Consider the following 25,569-nt stretch of genomic DNA (forward strand, 5'->3'; position numbering starts at 1 on the left):
ATGTCAGCAACATTTAAGATGGGAAGGACAAGAGTTATTTAGTTCAAGGCTAAGCTTCCACATGGTAAGTTCTCTCACTTAATATTTTTAAAAAGCCCTGAAACTATGGTTTTATAATTTAGTAAGTAGCTACAACAACAGACAGGAGGAAAGAAAAAAGAATGAACATAAGATTAGTTTTTAATCCATAGTCCCACAAGGCAGGCTACCTCTGAGCCCCTCGCAGCCATAAGTACCTTAACCTACTCCTGGATTTTCTCGTACAGACTGTTGATTTGAGTCCGAAAGTATTTGGCAAGCTCTCCCCTCTTTGATTTCAAGGTTGGTGTCAAGAGCCCGTTTTCAATGGAAAATGGCTCTGGATGAAGATAGATGCGTTTGACCTGGGAGGGAAGATGCATGCATACGTGTTTAATAGTGATGTGGATGGTTCCGCAGAGCCCTCTAAATGCTATGTGAAGAACCTTAAAGACTATTTCCCCTTATAAAAGTGGCGTTGATGAAGTGGGAGGGTAAAGAGAAAGGCAACACGTGCCCATTCTCTCACACTAATAATTTGGGAAAGACATGAGTGGAGAAGGAGGAGGAATAATGAACAGCATGAAGGGGCTAGACAGGTAAATGCAAAGGTTACTGTCATTAATGGACTAATAGTACCTCTAAAATCAGTTCCTTGGAAACTACTTTAAAATTTTAAACCCCATTATAAATGCGAACTTTAAAACTTTATGACATGAGAGACCAGGTATAACATGAGTAGTACGTACCTGTTCGAAGGATTTAAGGCCACCTTCTGTCCCAGTTTTCTGCAAGTCTTGTAAAATGCTTTCCCTTATAACCTAGGAATATAAAACAGCTCAGAGCATGGCTGTTGAAAAAGAGCCTAAAGGAAAGGCTGAGCACGAACCAATTCAAAATGCCTGCTAAGCTCATCAGGATAAAAGCAGGATATGGGGGTATGTGCCAGCACATGTGATACCTAAATGATGCTCAAAGAAAAGAAGTCATGGGAAGAAAAAACAAATCTAACTGGTAGCAGGGGTTTTCTCTGGATGGCATTATTTAATTCCTCATTTTCAAGTTATTTTTTCCACAATGCACATGCTACTATAAAAAGAATAGGGATTTTGGTTGTTGTTTTTAAACTCCCCATCCTCTCTTCCAGTCTAATAAAAGCAGTCAGTCCATGCCCAGCAAGGGTCTGTTCTTCCAGAGAGGAGGCTCTAGGCAGCTGTGGGTGCCCAAGCTGGGGAGGCCTCCCCTTCCCACGACGGGCCGATGGGTGGGCATAGGCTTTTCTGAGTGAGACTTACTTGGTTTTGGCACAGTTCTTCAAACGAGCCCTTCACCCCAAGTTTGGCTGCAAATGAGGGAAGCACATCTGGGTCAGGAACCACCACTCCCACCAGGAATGACTGGAAAGGAAACAGGCATGTGAACTAGCGCAGCACTGCCCCCCAGTGGGGAAAGAAAGCGTTACCTCAGAATGCATGATTGTACCCAAGCCCTGAAATTCAGTGCTGGCGTCCTACAGTTTTCTCACCATATATTTCAAACCCTCATGGAACTCTGATCCCATTTTCCCACTCAACATTTCTACAAAAATGTTCTATTCAAACATGAATAGAAGTGGAGCTCAACATTAAGCTTAAAGCATCTCTGGCCTGTCCATGTCAATCCTCCCCCACTCCCAAGAAGCTAAGTTTAAGTGCAGTATATATAAGACAGTTTGTGCCAGAAGAACTCCTATTGTAGTGGAAACGAAGTGCACCATGGGGCTCTTCTAATGAATGGCTACCCTTTAGTATAACTGTTTTAACAGTTCTACTGACTTGTTTACAGAGTCTATCATAGTTTCAAAGAATTTTTTTTTTCATTTATAGTGCCTTATTTGAGGTTTGGAGTGTGGCTTCATTTCTTTAGTTTTATAAGCTGAGATCTTCTCATCCTAAATCTACCTATACAGATTTCCTTTAGCTATGGAAGTTGGCATGGTCTGTGCCTGAAACTGGCTGTTGTTAAGACAATATACATTACCCATAAGCTTTCCCCATGTACAAAAATTTGCAACACCAGGCTACTCCTGATGTAGATATCTTCTATCTTCTCTGGAGCAATGTATTCTCCTTGGGCCAGCTTGAAAATGTTCTTTTTTCGGTCGATGACCTTCAGAGTTCCATTCTACAGGAGACAGAGATAACACCATCAGTGTTTCTGAGCCCTACTGAGTGATGTCAGTGAAGAGAGAGGTGAAGTCAGAGGTAATCTTCCTTCTTTAAACTTGACCTCTCCATTGACCTTCGGGCAATCTTTCCTGTCTCTTTCTTGGCTTTGGGGAAAGGGGAGGAAGGCAGCTTTCTTCAAAACCTGTCTATACTGCGTGTGTCTTTGAAGAGTCAGTGGGCAGTCTTGGAAAAAGTCCCTTGGACCCACTGGCATTGTGTAAATGGTTGCCTCATCCAACAAAGAAATTTTGCAGCTCTGAATTTCCAACAACTTAATTTCCAATTACTCCTTTTCCAGAACTCTCAGGAATAGGGAAGGTGTTATCTTTTATTAAGACTTTTGAATTAGCTCTCCCCCTCCTTGACTCCCTTTTCTGTATCCCTCCTGTTAGGTCCGGGAGCAGGCTATACAGCTCTACCGTGCCACTGCTAATCAAGCAAGTCAGTAATTGCGCCTGTTAGGACAGAAGCAGGGCTGGGGAGGGCTCTCCGACCAGCCGCCAGAGGTCATTTGCAGCTTCATTTCTCTGGGCTAATTGGTCTGAGGCGCTTAGGTGTTTAGGGATTTGAATTATAGAATTGGGACAAGTGGCAAATACAGTCCACGTGATCACACCCTGAACAGCGCAGCAGACTGAACCAACCCTGGAACTATTAACAAGGCCGACTCAAGAAATTAGCCATCAATTCAGCCTAACAGACATTATCTGAAAGTGATTAATAAGGCTCAGCCCTTTACAATTCCAGTGGGAGGACACATCTGTTGCCTACATTGTAGGCTTATTAGAACTGAGAACTCTTCGTTATGCAGAAACAGATCTGTTAGCAAAATACCACTAGACCCAAATCTGTGAAATACATCATTAGAACCAGGGTTCTTAGAGATCTGTTGTCGGATATTCCTTGAATATCACTTAAATCTTGAGAATATTGAGCAAGAAGGGAGTTTTAAATCTAGTTACATTCCTGCTCCCCCAGCACAGCGTAGACAAAAACCTTCCAGAGAGAAAAGCTCTTGGAATATCCTCCACAGGGGTTTAAGGCTCCATGATTACCATGCCTTCATTTCCTCTCTTAGGAAAACAGAGGGGGTTGACAGAGACTACTTACTGCCAATTGTTAGCAAGCTATGCTTTTAAAAAGTCTCAGTGTCTTCCACCAAGAGAGGCTGTGAAGGTCACCGAGGGGCAAAAACTAGCCTCTGCATACACCTTGTTTAGAAATCCTGCGTCCTTGTTTTGATATGTCTCCATATATAAGTGGAAAGAAGCTTATCCCTTTGAAACTCATAAAAGGCAAACACTATAGGCCCATGGAGTTACCACAATTTCTTCCTCAATAAAAGTAAAAATCACAACAACAACAAAATAGACTACTACACTTCTTCTTTGGAAAAGTCACCTAATTTTCCTCTGTAGGGACTCCCAGAAGTTTTGAAGCAACACCCACCGGGAGCCAGCGGCCAATGTCTCCTGTGTGAAGCCAACCATCCTTGTCCAAGGCTTCCTCTGTCTTCTCAGGGTCCTTCAGGTATCCCTTGAACACATTGGTGCCCTTGATGCAGATCTGCACATAAGATGGTACAAGGTGGTGACAATAGCAAAGTCTGCTGCAAAACACCTACTTTCCTACCACCTTGAATCATTTGATGCTTTCCACTAACGTATGAAGAGCACCAGATTTTAATCCCCATTGTGGGGACTGGAAAGTTAGGCTCAGAGACACTGAATTCCTTGCTAAAATTCTGAATAGAATCAAACACAAACCTGTTCACAATTGTGTGCTTTTTCTGATGCAAATGTCCCCACTATGATTGTCTGAAAATGACTGCCCGGCACAGCCTACCCACCTGTCCTTCGTTGTTCACTGCAAAGTAGTTCATATCAGCCACATCTTCCAGCTTCACATGATTGCAAGCAATGGGGACTCCAACGTGGCCTAAAACACACCGTACTGAATCAGCCAGGGTACTGCGAAACGGTGATAATCCCAGCCATATTTCAGAGAGATTTATGGATTGACTCTAAAGGAATAAAACTGAAAAGTCATCTGGCACCAGTGCTGGAGAGCCAAGATAGGAAGCCCCGGACCAAAGCTTAGGTTTGGCATCTGCCACATTCATCCACAGCACTGAGGTTATCTAAACGCCTGCGTCCTAGTTCATCTAGAACTCCTCCCAACCACTGAACCTCCTGCCCAGTTGACAAAGAACCTACCTGATTTCCAATCCCCAGGTGATGTAATTGTACAGCCAGCAGTGCATTCTGTTTGACCGTAAGCTTCATATACCTGCGCAAACCAAAGAAGGGCTTTGAGACTTACTCGAGATAAAGCAGGAGCCGGCTGTGCCCTATGGCAAGACATGAGGAAAGCAAGGTCTCTGAGAGTTGGAGGACACTTAGTGTCCTAATACCTTGAATTTATGCCTGAGCTGCTAAATCTTTACAACTGTGGATTCACTCAAAAACCAAAAGGGTCCAGAAATAGACCAAAGTATGGAAACATACTATACTTTGGGAAATGTGGCATTTCAGGCTGATGGAAAAAAGCAAGTTATTCATTGAGTGATGGGCAACCCAATGGCAATCAGACTTGAACCAAGGCAATGGAGTGCTACTGAAGGAGCTGAAGAAAGTGAGTAGCATTTTTTAAGGGAAATAGCTATGGTTTGGAACAGGGGTTGGCAAACTTTTTGTATATAGAACCAGATAGTGAATATTTTTGACTTTGTGAGCCACTTGGTCTGTATTTCAACGACTTATCTCTGCCAGTGTAGCAGCAAAGCAGCAGTAGACGATATGTAAATAAATGGGTATGGATGTGTTCCACTGAAATTTTACTTATAAATACAGGCAACGGGCCAGATTTGGCCTGTGCTGCAGTTTGCCCGCTCCTGGTATAAAGGATAATCTTGACTGGAGAGGGGATGTGGGGACGTAAGTGCATGGGCTGCAGTGGGGCTATGGCCTGTCATAGGCAGAGCTGGTGGAGAAGGCGAGGAAGGCATTTCTGGGAGGGGTGTGGCAATAGGACCTTCTGACCTATTGGTTTTAGGGAAAGGAAGGTATTAAGACCGGCCAGGAGGATGCTGGTTTGAAAGACCAGAGGAACTCTGACCTTGGCATCAATTCAGAACCTTTTTTCTTTTAACATCTTTATTGGAGTATAATTGCTTTACAATGGTGTGTTAGTTTCTCTGTATAACAAAGTGAATCAGCTATACGTATACATATATCCCCATATCCTCTCGCTCTTGCATCTCCCTCCCACCCTCCCTATCCCACCCCTCTAGGTGGTCACAGAGCACCGAGCTGATCTCCCTGTGCTATGCGGCTGCTTCCCACTAGCTATCTATTTTACATTTGGTAGTGTATATATGTCCGTGCCACTCTCTCACTTCATCCCAGCTTACCCTTCCCCCTCCCCGTGTCCTCAAGTCCTTTCTCTACGTCTGTGTCATCAGAACCCTTTTTTTTTTTAGATTCCATATACATGCGTTAGCATACAGTATTTGTTTTTCTCTTTTAAGCCGTTGTTTCATTCATGTTGTGCATGTTGGCCGAATGAATGAACTACTTAGCCGTTTGTGGAAAAACAAATATGAGAGTGTATCTGTACTCAAGCCCATTTACTAAATTCCAGGTGGAGCAGAGACTTACTTGGAAAAAAGTAAAACCGTAAGGCTACCAGAAGATCTGGACGAAAACAGATTTATGCGATATTGAGGGTTAGGAGGCCTGTCTAAACAATTATAGAGCCACATAGAAAAGGTGACTGACTACATACACATAGTACATATGTACATACACATAGTACAAAAAGGTGAGACTAGGAAAAATAGTTCTAACACAACAAAGATTGATTTTATGACCATACGAAGAACTCCTAGGAAGCAAGGTGAAAGAGAACCAAATTATCCTTTGCTCATTTTTCTATAAGTAAGTAATCGAGTAATTCATGAAAGAAATACAAGTGCCCGTAAGCAGTAGAAAAGATGTTTAGTGTTAATAAAAGAAACAAAGTTGCAATGAGATTTTTCATGTATCTCGTCGGCTAAGATTTAAGTGACTGAAAAAGCACTAGCAAGAATATGGGGATATCAGGACTTGTGCATTATTTGCATTAATGCATAAAAAAGACAAGACCTTCCTGGAGGGAAGTGTGATAATCTGCATTAACATGTAAAAAACCCATATACTTTAACCCAATAATCCCCACTCGTAAGGATTTATCCTAAATTGATAACTGCATAAATATACACAAGTATCCTTATCACTTGATTATAATAACAAAAAAAAAGTGGTAAACAACTCTAGTGTCCATCAATAGGAGACTACTGATTTGGGTACGTTCAATAAACTATTACAAAACCATTAAAATGATGTTTATTTGACAAGGAGCAATGTTAATGGGCACTGTTTAATAAGTATTTTAGAAAACTGATGCTGTTTTTTTAAAGGTTATACTCCATTTATAGTTATAAAATATTGGATATATTCCCCGTGTTGTACAATATATCCTTGTAGCTTACCTTATACCTAATAGTTTGTACCTCTTACTCCCCTACCCCTATCTTGCCCCTCCCCCTCTCCCCACTGGTAACCACTAGTTTGTTCTCTATATCCGTGAGTCTGCTTCTTTTTTTGTTATATTGACTAGTTTGTTGTATTTTTTCAGATTCCACGTGTAAGTGATATCACACAGTATTTGTGTTTCTCTGTCTGATTTATTTCACTTAGCATAATGCCCTCCAAGTCCATTCATGTTGCTGCAAATGGCAAAATTTTGTTAGTACTGATGCCATTTGTGTAAAGGTTTCTGTACACAGGTGCATTAAGAAGTGACTGCAAGGGTATTTTCTCTTGATTTTGAGATTCTGGCTGACTTTCTCTGTGGTACTTTTCGTCTGTGTTTTCATTTTTATCTAAATAGCTTTATTTGTGCAAAAGTGAAATAAGCTATCATCAAAAAAAAGGTGCTTGGCTTACCGGACATCCCATTGCTGCCCGGAGGAACGTCAAGACAGGAGAGGAGATGGGGGCAGCTCCGGTGACCATGAAACGAACCTTCCCGCCCAGGCTTTCCTGTTTAATAGACACAAAAGACCTGCTGAAGACTATTCCCTTTGCTTCAGTTTCCTGTGTTGCAAAATGGGTAGAACAGCCTACCTACCCGGTGTTGTCATGAGAATTAAACTCGTTAATTTACACAGCACTTAGAATAGGGTCCAGCATTGTAGAAAAGAACTTAAAATGTTAGCTATTACTGTCACCACCATCCATAGCTGGGATCAGACCTGCAATTTTTTTTTTTTTTTGATTTCCTCAGATAATTTGTATTCTTGGGCCCTTCAAATTACCTACAACCTCAACAGACCACCTAAGAGAATGAAAGTGCTAGAACAAGAAAAATCCACTTTCTGCTTTTTGACCAAATCCCTTTAGTGACAAAGTTGTCCAAGAGAGATCTCAAAAGGTGAGTGAACACAGAAAGTGCAAAAGGCTCTCCAGTTAAAGAGATGCTTGACCATCAAAGGAAAAGCAAAGTGTGCTGAGTCAGTGGGCAGCCCAGATACTTACCTGGCTCCATCCATAATCTACCCAACGTACCTGGATCTTTCCAAAGACGAGCTTGTCCCAGACACTGTTGCGTCTGATGATACCCTTTTTCACTTCACTGAATTTACAGGCGACAGCCAGGTTCAACAAGAACTTCTTAAAGGGTGTCTTGGCTTCATTTTGTACCTGCAGAGTGACAGCTCCTCTTAGTTGGAAACCTATTGGAGATACTCACCAAGGCCATTCATCAGTGAGCAAGAGATAGTGCCTCCTAGCTTCATAAGGAAGAGGCTCTTATTCATGCACTGGTGTGCTGAATAATGATGAGCCCACACGAAGAAAGAAATGAACTTAGTACATACACACAGAGCTCCAGCTCCTCCAAATTCCTTGTCCTTAGCAAACAACCTTGACAACTCAGATAGCATGTCCTCAAAAGGTAGTCAGCATCTATCTACACCAAAGTTACCTGGGAGTACTGATTAAACAGCTGATTGGGTACCACTGTTAGGACTTTTGATTCAGTATCATATGTATGTATGTAGTGGCATAACATTACAAAGAAAACATCCCACTGGCCATTTTTGAAGATCGCTGGGGTACCAGTTCATTATTTTGAAGACTGATAAAGGAAAAAATCAAATAAGTTTCATGCCTTTATGAAAGAATCTCAGCTAATGAAGGCAAGAGAAATGCTTGGATTAGAAAAATCACCATTTTGCCAAGCTTAATGAAAAACAGAGCAGTGATCAATGACAGCTAAAACTGTTATGTGGCAGTGGGATTCTGGCCCGACTCCTTAGTAGATCTGACCCTGGACAAGTTATTTAACCTCCAAGGTTCAGTCTCCTCATCTGTAAGTTAGGGGTTGTAAGTGTTGGCATGATTTCCTGGGCTTTTGTAGAAATTAAATGGTGGAACGCATCTGAAATAGTTACCGTGGGGCCTGGCACCTCAGCAAGAAGCACACTAAACCAGTAGGTGTTATGAAATCAGAGTAACAATTTACCAGTAAGTCAGCTGAATTTTGAGGGGCTCCCCAACTCTCTGAATTAATCTCTTTCCAGATCACATCCAAGTAATCTCATCCAGAGGAGAGGGAGTTTCATCTGTTATGGTCTTTCATGGCTGCAGTTGTACGTGTGGCTATAAGTGGATGCTGGTAGGGGTTGGGGGTAGAAGTGGAGCACGTTTCTTAGTAACATAGAGTTCCTAAGAGCTTTAGTCAGGCCTAAGCCCCAGACAGCTCCGGCAGCTCAGGGCCAGCCCAACAGAAGCAAGGTTAGCACCTTATCATAGACCCTGTTAAGGAGTCGGGGAACCGCAGGAAAGACTGTGGGCTTCAGGGTCTTCATGTCATCAGGCAGCAGCCGAATATCTCCTTGGAAGAATCCAACTCTGGCTCCACAAGAGTACACAACAGCCTAAAAACAAAACCAAAGAGCAGAGCTCAGAGCCAAAGGACCACTTTGGGTGGGGTCTGTATGGAACAGAATTGAGGAGGTCCATGGGCACTTTTCTCTGGACAGGACACCCGACCCCTGAAGTTTCAGGTACCCAGAACTCTGAGACCCTACCCCCTAGGCAAGATGGAAACTCACTTCTGCTGAGGTGGCGGGACAGGTAAGACAGATTGTGAGACTGAAGGCCCAGCCCTACTCTGCCCACAGCTCTGGGTGAGGGTCTAAGGCATCATTCTTTGTAAGAGACCATTCCTTATGTAGCACTAAGAAAAAACACTGCCACTCAAACTAGAACACGCCTACAATTGTAAGACCATCTCAGTTTCAGAAATGGTAAAATGTGAAAAAATATGCTTATTAGAATTGATATTTTATTAATCAGATATCAACACTTTAGCCCAAGGAACTGAATCTTCCATTTTGGCATTTCATGCATCAACAGATAAGCTGGTTGAAGAGGTATTTAAGCAGGGATCAGAGAGAGGATTTTCCACGCCTAATAACACCTGTGTTTTTGCTTTCGGTTCTCCAATCAGCCTCAGAGTAGCCTAAAAGCTTGGCGTCCGCTCACAGAAGGCCAGCTCTCCCCCCAGTTGCTGCACGGTCCTCAACGGCTCCACCTTAAACACTCTGGACACCTTACCTGGATCAAAGGCTCCTTCTCCACCCCTCTGTGGGGAACTCCTTTTCTCCAACCCTAGGTCTTTTCAAAAATTCTAACCCAAACAAAAGAAAACAGAAAAAACAATGCCTCGTATCCCTGCTCAGAATTGAGGGTAGATAGTAAGCTCCCGGCTATGAGCTCCCTGGACTGGCAGGCACCCTGTGTGAAGGCAGGAGGAAGCATTTGCTCCGTGGGACACACACAGACTCAGCAGAGAAGGCTCTGCAGCAGGTTAGGGGTGATGCCAAGATTAAGACTCAGCCATGCCAACTCCCTGCCCATGTCCTTCACATTAGAGCAAAGACTGTAAATGTTGCAGAGCTGCCTTTGGAATAAACGTGGGACTAGCAAGTCAGGACCTTCTTTTCACATACCTGCTAGAAATATAGGATCCTTACCTGTACAACCCTCTCAAACATATGAGCCAAGGGGAGGTAGGATATGGTCACGTCCTCAGAACTGGGCTCAAAAGTATGCTATAGATCAGGAAATGGAAAGAAGACAACAGTGGATTAACGCCAACTTTCTCTTCCAAAGAAGATTTAAACGCTGCTTCTTTCTAGGACCGCTGCACACAGTTGTACAGGTGTGCACTGTGCAACTCTAAGGGGCGCCCTAACTGCACCGAGTGCAGAGATCTGCAGTGACCCTAAAAGAGCAAAACTCTAGGCAAAGATGCACCAGTATTTGTCCACACTCCGGCCTTCAACCTGTTTCTTCCCCCTCTGCCTCCTCTGACTTTAAAATCTTATGACAGATTCCCATTTTAACGAGGGCCTCCTTTTCAAGTGACCACTGACCTCCACACATTTGAGAAAAGCAGCAGCATTTGAAACGATATTTTCATGGGTTAACATGGCTCCTTTGGGGTCACCTGTAGGAAACAAGAGGTGGGAAGATCTGTTAAATGGCTAATAGGTAGCCTTTGGCATTGAAATGAGAAGCTACATTCGATTGGTTCTGTTCCAGGGAGCAGAGAGCTTCTCCTGTCACTGTGTTTTTTTGTATGAACAGTGTATGACTCTGCTTATGAATGACTGATGCCTCCACAGATTCTACTTCTGACGGCAGCCTTAGCCTTGTCCTACCACACAGGGCATAGCCACAGTCACAGACAGCAACACAGTCAGAAAGAAAATCCCAAGTAACCCGCCCCCCTCCCCGTGCCGTTTTCATGTTGAAGACTTCAGATCTAACAACATTACCTAGCCATCACTTTATAAACTGGGCACAGTGGAATGGATATAACTTCTAGATCATCATGGATCATGTTAAAATTTATTGAGTTCTAATAGCTAGGTAACTACATACAGGGGAGAAAGAGGACACAGAGTGATCTGTGTAGAACTACCACCGGGCTGTCTTGATTGAGTGAAACCACTCCAGTGATGTCAACTTGAGAGAGTCTGGGCTGGGGGATAAAGTTGACTTTCTGATGCCACCTTTAAGAGCCCTGAATTCCATAGCATGTAAACACCTCCCACTGTGTTCAGTGAAATTTATTTGCTTATGCATAGGTTTTTCTATGCAGGCATCTGTACTCAGAAATCTTAGATTATAAGCCCCTATGGATAGGGCTTATTGTAGGGTATTTTTACCAGCCCACTAGTGGTCAGTGGCTCAAGCCATGTTTTTGGCTGACCAGGGGCCTCTGGGGCAACTTCCTGGGCACTGACCTGTGGTCCCACTGGTGAAGCAAATGATGCTCAGATCTTCTGGTGCAGGAGGCTGGAGGGGAAAGCACAAGGGCTTAGTCTACCGTGAGCTTTGGAAGTTGAATACGGAAAGACTCAAATTTGGGCAGAAACAAACTTACCACGGGTTTTTTGAAGTTCTCTTTGCCTAAATTCTGCATGAACAGGAAACCAAGAAAGAAAGACATTAGTCGAGTTGGGAAGACTTAGGACAAATACAGCCCTCCCTTCCCCGTTTGCTTGAGTACACCTCTGTGGGAATACAACCAAAATTCCAACCTGCATCAGGCCCAGAGGCAACATTCAGGTACAATGGAAGCCTTGGGGTAGAGTATAAGTTTTCTCTAGAGTATCAACTCAAGAGGGCCGATCCCAAATGTCCAAACTTCCCATCAGACTCCTATGGTTCAGTCTTCTAGGACCACTGCTAAATCGTTTTGAATAAAATGAACAGTTAACATTTCAAGGCTTACTACACTTTATATTACTGTCCTGAGCACTTTATTTTCTCTCATACAACCCTTTACAACTCCTCTGTGAGGTAAGAACTATTTCATCCTCATTTTACAGAGGGGGAAAGGAAGATGTGGAGCAACTGGCCCAAGGCCACCTAACTAATGGGTGTGGAGCTGGAACGTGAACCTAGGAAGCCTGGCTCCAGGACCGTATCTTTAACTGCCACCTAGCCTCTGCATTTATAAATCCTCTACTTGGAAGTCTGTGCACACTGACCACAGACCTTCCTCACCCGCTGAGTTGTCTTGGGGAAATGACTCCCAACGCTTCACAGCATGAGTGTAATTTACTCTTCTCCTTCCACCCCGGAGAACAACAGCTTACTCCCTTGTGTAGAAGTCCTGCAAGTTGCCCACAGCATCAGCCCAGCCTTCCAGCTGTGAGCTGACTTTCAGACCCATACCTCAGCATCAAGCAGTGATAAGATCTCAACTCCACATTTCTCCCCTCTCTTCTTCAGGTCCTCGTCAAAGGGATCCATGAGGATGATCAATTTCAGGCCCGGGGTGAGGCCTTTTTCCACATTCTTAATCAGGGCCGATGCCTTTTGGGGCGTGTCACAGATCACCGTGGCGATTTCAGCTGAAAGCAGAAATAGGGCCGGGGGTTACCCTTCTGCTTTGCTGTGTACCCGATTGTCTTGCAAAGAGGAAGAGATTCTTGAAAATTTCAAAGCTACTGGGTCCCCAAAGGAGATTATGTCTGTAAATCAGATTTGTAATGTATAAAATCTGAAACATTCCACTGATAATAAATAAGCTTAATTGAAACAGAAGCACTTAATTTCCTTGCATGCACTTAACAGTTTATAGTTTCTAGAGGAGCCACAAAATTCCTTCTGCTTAAGAATACAGACAACGTGTATGAATCATGTAGATGTGGTCCTGCCATTGTGTTTTACCTAGGGGAGAGGGGAGGAGGGATTAGAAGGTAAAGGAGGAGGCAAGTGGGATTCTAGCAGACAAGCATTTATGATTTTTAATGTTAGCATTTGCTTTGATACTTGTTTACACAAATAGAAAACTTCTGATTATGTCTATAGTTCAAATGGATCTACTCACTTAATCTACTAGTTCTGGGACAGAAAGTAACATCTAGTATATGTCTTATTTGCCCATTGAACTTGAACTTGTTTCTCTAACAGTGGTAATTTGGTCCACAGACTCAGCATGGACATTGGTACCTGCCGGTAAGCTATACTGACTTCGATTTATAAGAATAGGAAATTAAACTAGTAGTTTCACAGTGATACAGTCAATTAAAAAGTTATTCACTAACTGTGGCCTTTCATCCAGGGTTGCCAGCAAAAGTAGTCTTATTGCTAAACTGTATTGTCATACTACGCTACCTTGAAGCATTTCATTGAAACTTCTATCTGATTATATACCTGCCTCATGGGCTTTTTGTAACTTCCCTCTAAATTATATCATAGGTACTACAGGACAAGAGAGACTTGAGCATTTTTCTGGCCACAGCATTCTAAGTCTGCTAACAAAAACAGATAATGAGGAATTACTCAGCATCAAGAAAGAATCAAGTTAAAATGTAATAGCGACAGGAATAAAGACGCAGATGTAGAGAATGGACTTGAGGACATGGGGAGGGGGAAGGATAAGCTGGGACGAAGTGAGAGAGTGGCATGGACATATATACACTACCAAACGTAAAATAGATAGCCAGTGGGAAGCAACCCCATAGCACAGGGAGATCAGCTCGGTGCTTTGTGACCACCTAGAGGGGTGGGATAGGGAGGGTGGGAGGCAGACACAAGAGGGAAGAGATATGGGGATATATGTATACATATAGCTGATTCACTTTGTTATACAGCAGAAACTAACACACCATTGTAAAGCAATTACACTCCAATAAAGATGTTAAAAAAAAATGTAATAGCAAAGTTTTACCCTTGTTGACAACGTATATGACGGCGTCTTCTCCCAAGGTGTCATACAGGGGGACAGCTACCATGGAGTACGTGTAACAAGCAAACTCAGAGATGACCCACTGTATGGAGAGAAGTTCAAATAAGGACTAGCTTACGCTTTGAAAAGGAAATGTGCTAATTCAGTCATTTTGTCAACAAATGCTTATTTGGTGGCTCTGTGTTAAAAAAAAAAAAATCACCTTTTTTGTGATGCCCTAGGGACTGCCACTGCTGATGCTATAAAATATAATTAAATAAAGAAGATAAGATAGGTACAGAGACAACAAAGGGAGAGTGTAGTAAGTTCTATCCATAAGTGTTATGGAAAGCATTAGGGAGTCTTGAGGTAGAGTCACACTCAGGGGTGGGGTGGGCTATCTGGGACTGCTTTGGGAAAAGTGATGGAAATTGGGCAGGGCTTTGAAGGACAGGTAGGATTTGGTCATGGAGATGGAAGCAGAGAAGGTATTCAAGGAAGAAGGAAGTGAATGAACAAAGATAGGACCGCATGACTTCACTAAGTACATAACAGAAAGCATAAAAAGTGACAGGAAATGAATTGGAAAGGTGGGCTGGAATCTGCTAATGGTGGACCTTGAATGTCAGTGTAGGCATTATGAACTGAATTGTGTTCCCCCTAAAATTTATGTTGAAGTCCTAACCCCATTGCAATTGTTTTTGTAGATAGCTCCTTTAAGGAGGTAACTAAGGTTAAATGAGGTCATAAGGATGGGGCCCTGATCCAATATAACTGTTGTCCTTATAAGAAGAGAAAGAAACACAGGGGATGGCAGAGAAATGGTCATGGGAGGACACAGCAAGAAGGCAGCCGTCTACAAGCCACGAAGAGAGGCCTCAGGAGAAAACAAACCTGCTGACACCTTGATCTTGAACTTCCAAGCTCCAGGACTGTGAGAAAATTAATTTCTGTTGTTTAAGTCACCAGTCTGTGGTATATTGTTATGGAAGCCCTAGCAGATTAAGATACTAGGTTTGGTGTTAAGTTCCTGAACTAGAGTCAAGGATATCTCTTCTTACTGAGGCTGGGTGTGATGAACATAAAGTATGTAGATGCACCTAAAAGTGCAGCCAGGGCCCTCTTGGATTTTTAGTTAAGCAACTGGCTTAGGTGAGCACATGTCATCCAACTCTTCTGAAACATACAAAGGCTTTCTCTGAGGATATTGGGTCTAATGACTTAACTTGAACTTGAAGATAAGCTTAATTCCAATCATCTTAATGTCTAAAATCTATTTTCAGCTCACTGTGGAAAGATGGCTACAGCTGGTCTCAGTAGCAATGGATGCCTTGGTTGCTAGTTCACGTACAATGTGCAAATTCCAATTCTAGTACAAACTCATCCCTTTCCACATCATCCTCAAGCTCTTACTTGCCAGTCCTTCATAGCTTCCTTATTTTCTTCATACAACAGACTGACTTAAAATGACACATAACGGGAGACATGTAAGAGAAGTCCAGTCACCTAGCAAATAGCACTAGACATTCAACCAGGATTAAAGAAGTCCTGCACTGTAACTTTTAAGTGGAACAATATTTAAAGAATCTGAGGTCTTTAAACAGCTTTGATAAGTCATCAGCAAGTGTCAGAGTGCTGGATTGGGGTAGGGTTTAAAGTCTTTAGATGTAGCCCTGACTCATTTCCTTGAGTTAATTTCAGGATGGTTACCTCTGGCCTATTCTGAGCAAAGATGCCAACAAAGTGTTCTTGTGATGCCTTATATCCTTTCTGCAAGAGACAGGAGCCCAGGTACTCTGCTCGATCAGACACCTACAAGTGAGAGACGTAAAGAGAGAGAGAAAAAAGCAGTCAAGACCCAAAAGAGATCATATTAGCTCAAGATAACCACACAAGCAAAAGAATTTATCCAAAATCATGGGCCTGACTTACCTGTTTGTAGGACAGCCATCTGTAGGGCTGGTTTGGTTTTCTATATCCCAAGCAAGGCCCATTGTCTAAAAACATAACATTAAATGAAAATCAGCTCCAGTTGCAAATTCTTTGGACCAGAGAAGGTTAAAGGAGGTTAGGAAGAGACAAGACACAAAGGATAAATCCAGTAAAGATGCGAGCTTCTCTTATGTGCCAAGGAAATTCAAACGCAGTAAGTACTCAGTTCTCAAAGGCAGAGGGAGCCTTGCAAACTACATTCGAAACACTTGGGAAATGCTACAAAACAAGGGTGGTTCCATGTTGGAATGTGTGACCCCCATGGTGACAGGCATTTGGGGAAAGCCATGAGTATGGACTAGCCCACATGAGGTGAACAAACAAAAGCCCGCAAGTAAACACTAATAGACCATATCGGATAATCTTGGATTGAGCTTCCCTACAATGAAAGAGATATGTGTTCATAAAAATTTAGAAAAAATCAAAATACAAGGCATCAATAATCTCGTCACATAAACACCATTGTTAAGGCTGATGTTTTCTTTCATACCTCCTTTGATAGTTCTACAGGGTTATATTCATTCCACATGTATATTTTGGTATCCTGCTTCCTTCCCCCATTTGATATAAATATTCCCCTGTAATTATTTCTCCTCTGTAGAGATTTCAATGGCCTTATTATGGCGAAGTTATGAAGGGTTCTACTGTATAGCTGAATTTATCTCATTATGGACATTGAGATTGTTTCCAAGATTGACACCTCAGTCTTGGTAATGGTAATGGTATGATGCATATTTTCCAACTGATCATTTCAAAGTTAGAAAATTTTCTTAGAATAGAGTATTTAAAATGAAATAACTGTGCTGGGAAGGGTGGCAGCGGCTGGGAGTGAGGATGGTTGGTCACACGGCTCAGGTTTTTAGTACTTGGCACCACATTGCTTGGTGAAGCAGCTGTGACAATCTGCTTTTCTCCAACCAGCAATATATCAAGTCATAGACACTAAATAGTCTCTTTTTAATATGTCTTCTGGTTAAATAGGTTTTAAAAGTTATTGCTTTAGGGACTTCCCTGGAGGTGCAGTGGTAATCTGTCCTGCAATGCAGGGGACGTGGGTTCGATCCCTGGTTAGAGAAGTAAGATCCCACATGCCGTGGGGCAACTAAGCCCATGTGCCACAACTAGAGAGCCCACGTGCCCTGGAGCCCGTGCACCACAACTAGAGAAGAGAAAACCCGCACAACTAGAGAGACGCCCACGCGCCACAACGAAAAGAGCCCGTGGGCCACAACTAAGAGCCGAAGCAGCCAAACATAAATAAATAAATGAATAAAATTTAAAAAAATTTAGAAGTTATTACTTTAGTCTAGGTTTCTTTAACAGCTATTAAAGTGGGGCCTTTTCCCTCATTTGTTAAGTTTTATCTGGTAACGTACTTTGCCCGTTTGTATGAGCGTGTCTTCTGAGATACTGAGACTCATAAAGAACTGCAAGAACACACACACATACGAGTACATACAGGAGCACACATGTACACACACATTGGCCATCAATATTTTTACAACTTATATTTATTGTCTTACATTTGACAATAGAAGAATTACACTTCTGAACATTGAAACTACTCAGCCTTATTTAAAATTACGATAAGTCTGGGAACATCCACTTACTAGAGTAAATAGTAATTGCAGCCACAGAAGCCGTGCAAGTCATGGTACTTGTCAGGCTAAGGAACAACTCTAACCGGCCGAGAAGATCCCACATCTAAGCCAGAATGAGACTGAGTTTTTTATTATTATTATTATTTTTTTTTTGCGGTACGCGGGTCTCTCACTGCTGTGGCCTCTCCTGTTGCGGAGCACAGGCTCCGGACACCCAGGCTCAGCGGCCATGGCTCACGGGCCCAGCCACTCCATGGCATGTGGGATCTTCCCGGACCGGGGCATGAACCCGTGTCCCCTGCATCAGCAGGCGGACTCTCAACCACTGCACCACCAGGGAAGCCCGAGACTGAGTTATAAATAGAAAAGCAGAAGAGAAGGAAATTTTACATAGAGGATTTAGCCAAATTGCTAAGAGGAATTCAGGTCTAGCCCAAAGGAAGCATTCAAAGAGAAGGTCACTAGGAATTCAGAGGTAAATAAGTGAACTTCCAGACTAAGTGACAGAGGAAAAAGGAGAGAAAGCAGGAAAGAGATAGCCACTCTGATTAAAGAGATATTTAAAAAAAAATGAATGTGGAGACTGTCCACAGGAAACATTAGTTCTTTTTCTTTCTGCTGAAACAGCTGCATGAACGCTCAAGAAGTCAAGTCTCAGACTGAGACTTTCTCTGAAGCCACAGGCAAGTCCTGCTTTAGAGTTCACAGCCAGTGCTCCAGCCTAGAGTGTGTGCCACTGGTGCTCTACCAACGGGATTGTCTGTGCTGACATTAATCACCAGTGATAAGTACCATTTATGGTACCTAGCCTACTCTGTGCTAGGCATTTTAACTCATTGGGTCTTCCCAATAACTACTGTTATCCCCATGGTACCAAGAATCATGAAGGGCTAGACAGCTTCAAGCTCACTCAGTAAGTGGCAGAGCTGATGAAGGTGGGAAAAACTATACTGCATCTCCTTATCACTTCCCTGTTGATGAAAATACTAGCAGAGGCCCATGACCAAGGAACAAGTCAAATAACTGGCCCAAAGGGGAACCAACTGGGGTTTCATTCAACTCTGTGCCCTAATCAGCTTCAGTCTGATTAGCCAGAGTCCTGACCAGGCAACAGCCTAGCCTTTGATTAATTTAAGCAACTTAGATCTTCTGTTCTAAGACGTGGCCATCTAAAAAGAATCATTAACAACTTCTCAGCAAAACTGGGTCCCAAAGCTGGGTAGAGTTGAAACTCCGGCATGCAGAATCCCTGGAAAGCTTTGTTAAAAACTCATATTCTTAGGTCAAACTATCTGGAATTCTAATTCAGTAAAACACAGTGGAGGGCTTCTCTGGTGGCACAGTGGTTGTGAATCCGCCTGCCAATGCAGGGGACACGGGTCCGATCCCTGGTCCAGGAAGATCTCACATGCCGCGGAGCAACTAAGCCCGTGAGCCACAACTACTGAGCCTGCGTGCCACAACTACTGAAGCCCGCATGCCTAGAGCCCATGCTCCACAACAAGAGAAGCCACCGTAATGAGAAGCCTGTGTACTGCAATGAAGAGTAGCCCCTGCTCGCCCCAACTAGAGAAAGCCCATGCACAGCAACGAAGACCCAACACAGCCAAAAGTAAATAAATAAAATTAAATTTAAAAAAACAACAAGGTGGAGCCAGAGGATCTATATTTTAAACATTATCTGCAGATGATTCTCAACATGGATCATCTACTGGGTAGGGGTTAAAGATAGAGGTTAGGGCTGACGTATTCAATCCCAGTTGTAAACAGACATGTCATTTTTCTATGGAAATAGCCAGGATGGATTTTTCAAGCTACTTACATGAGAAGCCATTTTAACTTTATCTGTTTAGTTTAAATTGAGTATTGAAATAAAATTTCTAAATGAAGCAGTGTTATGTGCCACATATTACACGCTCGATGACTTGTTTCTAGTTACAATAACAACACATGCTCAGTGAAGAAAACTTCAAAAAATGGGAAATCCCAAAGGAAAGTCTATTGTATTAGCTATATACTATCTTAAGTTGTCAAATAAATAAAACTAATGGTTGCATTGGTTTGTGTTTGTTATTTGCCTGGAAGTCTAAATCGGTACTAATTTGGAGCCACAAATAGTAAGTACAGTCCCCTTTAGAGACTTCAGATATAAGTTTTCTTTACAAAAACCTTTCATTGTCTGGAGGTGCAACAACTTTTATAAAACACTTAAGAGCTGACGTAAAATAGAATAATCTAGCCAGATAGACAGATTTAAATTTCAGTATCAGTGTCAACATTTTCTAGCTCTGTCTTCTTTGAAATGTTCCTGAATCTCAGAGTCTCTGTTTCCTTGCTTTAAAAAATGGGGGTGAGGGACTTCCCTGGTGGCGCAGTGGTTAAGAATCCGCCTGCCAATGCAGGGGACACGGATTCCATCCCTGGTCCAGGAAGATCCCACATGCCACGGAGCAACTACGCCCGTGCGCCACAACTACTTAGTCCGTGCGCCACAACTACTGAGCCCATGTGCCACAACTACTGAAGCCTGCACGCCTACAGCACAGGCTCCTACAGCCTGTGCTCCGCAACAAGAGAAGCCACTACAATGAGAAGCCCGTGCACCACAACAAAGAGTAGCCCCCACTCGCCGCAACTAGAGAAAGCCTGCGCGCAGCAGCAAAGACCCAACGCAGCCAAAAGAAACCAAAAACAAACAAACAAACAACGATGTCGCAACTAAGATGAGCCGCAGCCAAAACAAACAAACAAACAAATAAATATTTAAAAAATAAAAATAAATAAAAATGGGGTGATAGCAACTAATCCCTGTGATGTAGGGAAGATAAAGTAGATGATATATCCGTGCAAACGATAGGCTGGTTAGCGCTCGACTATTAAATATTGTCACAGTCATAATTCAAAGGCAGAAGGGAAGGGATGAGAAGAAGTCACAGAGGTAAACCTCCGCCTGCACTGAATATCACCCAAAAGATAAAAGTTATAGCGAGAGTTAGAAGTCAGTTGATTTTGAAAGGAAACCAGTGTACCTAGCAACATGTTCAATGATAAGAGATAGAATGACTGAGCCTTGATATTTTCCAAATGACCCTACTAAAGTTCATGTGGTGATGTTTCTAAGAAAGTCCAAAAGATAATTACCTTCTGTGATACTATGGGCAGCAGCACGGGCCAGCAGTATGGCACTGGGGGCAAGGGCGAGGTAAGAAGTCAGGAGGTCTGAATACTAATTCTGGCTCAGATTCTATAATGCAGAGAATTGCATTTATGAAAAGCATGTTCCTAAACAAATATAATTTACTAGTGAATCAATCAAAATACTTTCCAACTGTTAACTCTTTAACAACAATTTGGCCAGGAAGTTCTCCTTGTGTTAAGTGAGAAATAGGTTCAGAGAGGCAAAGTGGTTTATGTAAAGTCGCACAGCTGAAAATAGGAGAACTGGGTTTCAAACCCAAGTCTGTCCTACTACACAGTTTACAGCACCCATCCTGATTCTGTGCTCACGTCCCCTCCATGCTGTATTTGTGATTCTTCTTGGACCACCGCATTTAAATAGCTAGAGTTTTAGAAGCGAGACTGGGAAGGAGAGGTATGGAACAGGACCCCACCTTGGTCTTACAGGCAAGGTGAGACATCCAGGCTTACCAGACACAGCAACTCCTCTTTGGAAAACTTCATACATCGTCTTGGCATCTGAGAAGTAGTAACGTATTAGGTCATTGTCCTGGCAAGGACCTCTCCGTGCTCCTCCCTAAGACACAAGACCAAGTTTAGGTTAAGACTGAGTCTTTCGCCACCCTTTCCAAACCCTTATGGATTGAACTGAAAAGAACATAAACACTGACTATTGAGGTCACAGCGATGACCCTTTTAGTACTCAGTCAATCAATTTTTTAAATCTCAAAATTGTGGTGTCTTCATATCAGAGAAATCCAGAGATTGTCACAGTTATGTTTTTGGCAATCTCCCCCCACCTCCCTAGGCATACACGCACGTGCGTGCACACACACACACACACACACACACACACACACACGAGATAATATTATAGTTATATCGTTTTTAAAAAATCATGTGAGGTTTAAACATCTATCAAATGCATACTATATTCCAGTCACTCGGCAACTACTGTAGATGCAAAGTGAGGTAAGACAAAATTACTGCCCATGAGCACCCCATAAATGAGAGTTTTTGGAGCTGGGGTAGGGTGAGAAGGGAAAAACATGCAAATATAATACTGTGATGTACATGCTGTAATAATTGTTTTGGGAGATGAATGAACAATTCTGTATCAAGTAGAAAGGCTACAGAGAAGAAATAATATTTCAATTGAGACTTTGAAGATAAGTAAGCATTTACCAAAATGATGTGGTTTCGTAGAGCAGAGGGAAAGGAGGATAATTCAAAGTGAAGGAATAGCCTGAACAAAGGCACAGAGGTAGCAACAAGGATTTACTGTATAGCACAGGGAGTTATACAGTGTCTTATAATAACCTATAATGGAACATCATGTGCAAAAAAACCCAAAAAACAAACACACTGTGCGGGGCTTCCCTGGTGGCGCAGTGGTTGAGAGTCCGCCTGCCGATGCAGGGGACACAGGTTCGTGCCCCAGTCCGGGAGGATCCCACATGCCGTGGAGCGGCTGGGCCCGTAAGCCATGGCCGCTGAGCCTGTGAGTCTGGAGCCTGTGCTCCGCAACGGGAGAGGCCACGACAGTGAGAGGCCCACGTACCGCAAAACAAACAAACAAACAAACAAACAAAAAAAACACTATGCTGTACACCTGAAACGAACACAGTATTATAAATCAACTATACTTCAACTAAAATTAAAAAAAGAAGGTACAGAGGCAAGAAAGCACACTGAAGATTCTGGTGGGCAGCTTGAGAACAGGGTATTTGAGAAAGAGGGAGTAGCTAGGGATTTGTCCAGAAATGTCAGCAGAACTACAGGATCAGGCCCTGATTTAGATCCTGGAGCTGCAGTAAGAGCTATAGGCATGGTTCAACCCTCATGAAAGTTAGTTTAGAGAAGCATAGGCATCAATTAAATAAGCATTCAAAACTGTAAATTACTATCAAGATAAGGGTTATAAAAGTACAAGGTAATCCATGAGGCTATATAACAAGAGATCTGACTTAATCTGGAGCATCAGGAGATTTCCATCAGATGTCACATTAAGTCAAGACATCAGAAATAAAGTTCTTTTGGGACTTCCCTGGTGATGCAGTGGTTAAGAATCTGCCTGCCAATGTAGGGCCCACGGGTTCGAGCCCTGATCCGGGAAGATCCCACATGCCACGTAGCAGCTAAGCCCATGTGCCACAACTACTGACCCTGTGCCCTAGAGCCCACATGCCACAGCTACTGAGCCCACGCACCCAGAGCCTGTACTCCGCAACAAGAGATGCCACCGCAATGAGAAGCCCGCACACCACAACGAAGAGCAGCCCCCGCTTGCTGCAACTAGAGAAAGCCTGCGCACACCAACGAAGACCCAACGCAGCCAAAAAAAACCATTAAAAAAAAAATTAAAAAAGAAAAGAAACAAAGTTCTTTTTCTAGAAAAGAAAGATGGGGTCTTCCTGTCTACTTACATAGATGGACTGAGGAAGAACGAAAGATGATTCAACTCAACTTTAGGCAATTGGGTAAGAAGAGATGCATTTAAGTGAGATAGAGCAGGAAGGGAAGCGGGAATGGGTGCATGCGTGTGTGTGTGTGTGTGTGTGTGTGTGTGTGTGTGTGTGTGTGTGTGTGTAAGGGAGAAGACATGCAGTACAAAGATGTGTGGAGCCTGAGGTACCTGAGTGTCACTGAGATGGACTGGAACTCACAGGCGAGGTCAGAAGTAGAAAGTCAGATTTGGGCGTCATAGACTTTTAGGTACATATTCATGTCATAGAAGAGGAGGGGTTTTCTCAAAAGAAGTGAGGATTGAAAGCAGGGACTGGCAGACTATAATCTGGGGCCAAACATAGCTTGTCACTGTTAAAATTTTATTGGAGCGCAGTCGTGCGCATTCATTTACATATTTCCTGTGCTTTCACGCTATAACAGCAGAGTGGAGTAGTTGCAACACAACCCACGTGGTCTGCAAAGCCTAAACTCTTCACTGTCTGGCCTTCACAGAACATGTTTGCCAACCCCTGCTTTAGAGGAATCAAGAGATGGTGAGACCGACACTGTAAGATGAGGAGAGGAAAGAACTTAAGTGACAAAGAAAGAAAGCTTTCTTTCTTAGGAAGAAATCTCATTGAAGGATACGATGAAAGGCAAAAGTAGAAGTTTCAGGAAAGCAGAAGTGTCAAGTCAATTGAAAGGAAGAGGCTGAAGAATCACTGAATTAAGAAGTTAGATTATGAGTGATGCAGAGAAGTCTGGGGAGATGGTAGTGATAAAGGTCAGCTCTCAGTGAGTGGAAGTTCAGAAGAGGGAATCAACAAATGGACTGCTCTTAAAGACTCTGGGGAAAAGGGAGGATTGAAAAGAGATGGTGGCCTGAAGCAGCAGGACCAGCAGGACAGGAAGATGCTGCTAAAAATCTTCCAAATAAAAGGGAGGCAGGCGGAGAGTGGAGGCAACTTGGAGTAAGATTCCCGAGTAGAAGAACAGAGTTTGTAAAAAGATCAGAAGGGGTTAGCTTTACAAAGGAACAGGAATGCTTCTTTTCTCTGAAAAGGGTTGAAGATGAAAAATCATGAGAGAAAATTCTTGGAGGTTTCCCTTAGCTCAGAGATATAGGAGGCAGTGTGATTTGCTGAAAAGTCAGGGAATTGAGGGGAAAAGCCCAGCTCAATGTCTGTCGTTTTAAGAGGGAACATTACCTCAAAGCTGGTATTTAACTCAATAACTTCTTTACTATTCTCAGACACTGCATGTCTTGATGAAAATGTTCTCCTGTCCCCAAAGTACTGACTCCCTCATCTAGATCGTGGGTCAGCAAACTTTTTCTGTAAAGGGCTTTGTAAATGCGTTAGGCTTCGTGGAACACATATGATCTATCACTCTTTTTAATTTTTTTTACATATCCCTTGAAAAATATAAAAAACATTCTTAGCTTGCTACTCACACAGAAAAGGGTGGATTTTGCCTGCAGGCTGTAGTTTGCCAACCCCAGATCTAGATTACTGGCATCATAAAACCAGTAAAAGCTGTGATTTCATTTTTATTACAAAGGAAAATATGCCATGACTAGAAAGTTTAACTTACAGATTTTGGGTTGTTTTGCTAACCAAAAAGGCTTATTTTCCCGTACTAACCCCCGCCCCACCCAAGTCTCCTTCACCAGTGATCCTCAGGTCTTGAATTCGTTTGTGCTCGATCAAGTTTGACAAACTGAAAAGGTGCTGGGTAAGTTACCTCGAGTCCCACCGATTGCTTGTTCAGATCAACAACAGGCAACACGGGCTGAGGTCTGTTAATCAGCCACAGGAATATGGCGGCTCCAAAGGTCAGGATGCAGATCAGTGCCGGAGTTGGAAGCGGGGAAAACAAGAAGTTAAAGATAAAAAGCATCTTCGTGAATAGCAGCAGGAAATTCAGGCCTAAAATAAAAAAGAAGGAAAGAAAAAGTTAGAGGAAATGGTCGTATATTTTTACTCAATAGCTCTATGTTTACAGAAAGAACACACACAAACACACACACACAGCTTCTAGCCCTCCAAATAGCCAGGGTTGGACCACTTTAGCAGCTGAATTTCTCCCACTGTTTACCTTAACATTGTCGAGAATAGTAGAATGCATTCTCTACCCTTGCTACTTGACTGTCCTCCCACAAGGCAGAAAGGATCAAAGGAAACAGGTTAATCATTTTCCAGACAATTTTGAGAAAGGACTACCCTTTAATTTTTTGACTGACAAAGCCTAGAAGAAGCCCTCTGGACCCAAAATAAGCTGGTAGTCAGAGGAGGGGGCTCCAGAGAGCTCCCCCTGCCCAAGCAGAACGA

At 42.8% G+C, this 25,569-nt stretch overlaps 1 protein-coding gene across 2 annotated transcripts; it reads right to left on the reverse strand.

Moving 5' to 3' along the window:
• Positions 1 to 242: 242 nt before the first annotated feature.
• On the reverse strand, positions 243 to 25,159 carry ACSL5 (acyl-CoA synthetase long chain family member 5). Of its 2 annotated transcripts, XM_065894073.1 has the most exons (20): positions 24,983 to 25,159; positions 21,263 to 21,368; positions 15,954 to 16,018; positions 15,732 to 15,833; positions 14,025 to 14,124; positions 12,524 to 12,702; positions 11,727 to 11,759; positions 11,587 to 11,638; positions 10,711 to 10,784; positions 10,309 to 10,386; positions 9,073 to 9,207; positions 7,835 to 7,969; positions 7,214 to 7,309; positions 4,442 to 4,514; positions 4,075 to 4,163; positions 3,675 to 3,791; positions 2,038 to 2,181; positions 1,314 to 1,415; positions 768 to 839; positions 243 to 383 (listed from the first exon to the last, which is right to left on the reverse strand). In XM_065894073.1, exons 1-20 carry the CDS (start codon positions 25,136 to 25,138, stop codon positions 243 to 245), a joined length of 2,049 nt encoding a protein of 682 aa, XP_065750145.1. In that variant the 5' UTR covers positions 25,139 to 25,159. The 2 variants fall into 2 exon arrangements, with proteins under 2 accessions (XP_065750145.1, XP_065750146.1); XM_065894074.1 differs by lacking the exon at positions 768 to 839.
• Between the last annotated feature and the right edge of the window lie 410 nt (positions 25,160 to 25,569).

Source organism: Phocoena phocoena, chromosome 16, assembly GCF_963924675.1.
Source record: "Phocoena phocoena chromosome 16, mPhoPho1.1, whole genome shotgun sequence".
Classification (NCBI taxonomy): Eukaryota; Metazoa; Chordata; class Mammalia; order Artiodactyla; family Phocoenidae; genus Phocoena; species Phocoena phocoena.

Coding starts and splice junctions, on each gene's coding strand:
- ACSL5 (XM_065894073.1), bottom strand. CDS start 25,138: ATGCTTTTTATCTTTAACTTCTTGTTTTCCCCGCTTCCAACTCCGGCA. Junction 11,639..11,726: donor AGAACTTCAAAAAACCCGTG/GTAAGTTTGTTT, acceptor TTTCCCCTCCAG/CCTCCTGCACCAGAAGATCT. Junction 384..767: donor GCCTTAAATCCTTCGAACAG/GTACGTACTACT, acceptor CTTCCCTCCCAG/GTCAAACGCATCTATCTTCA.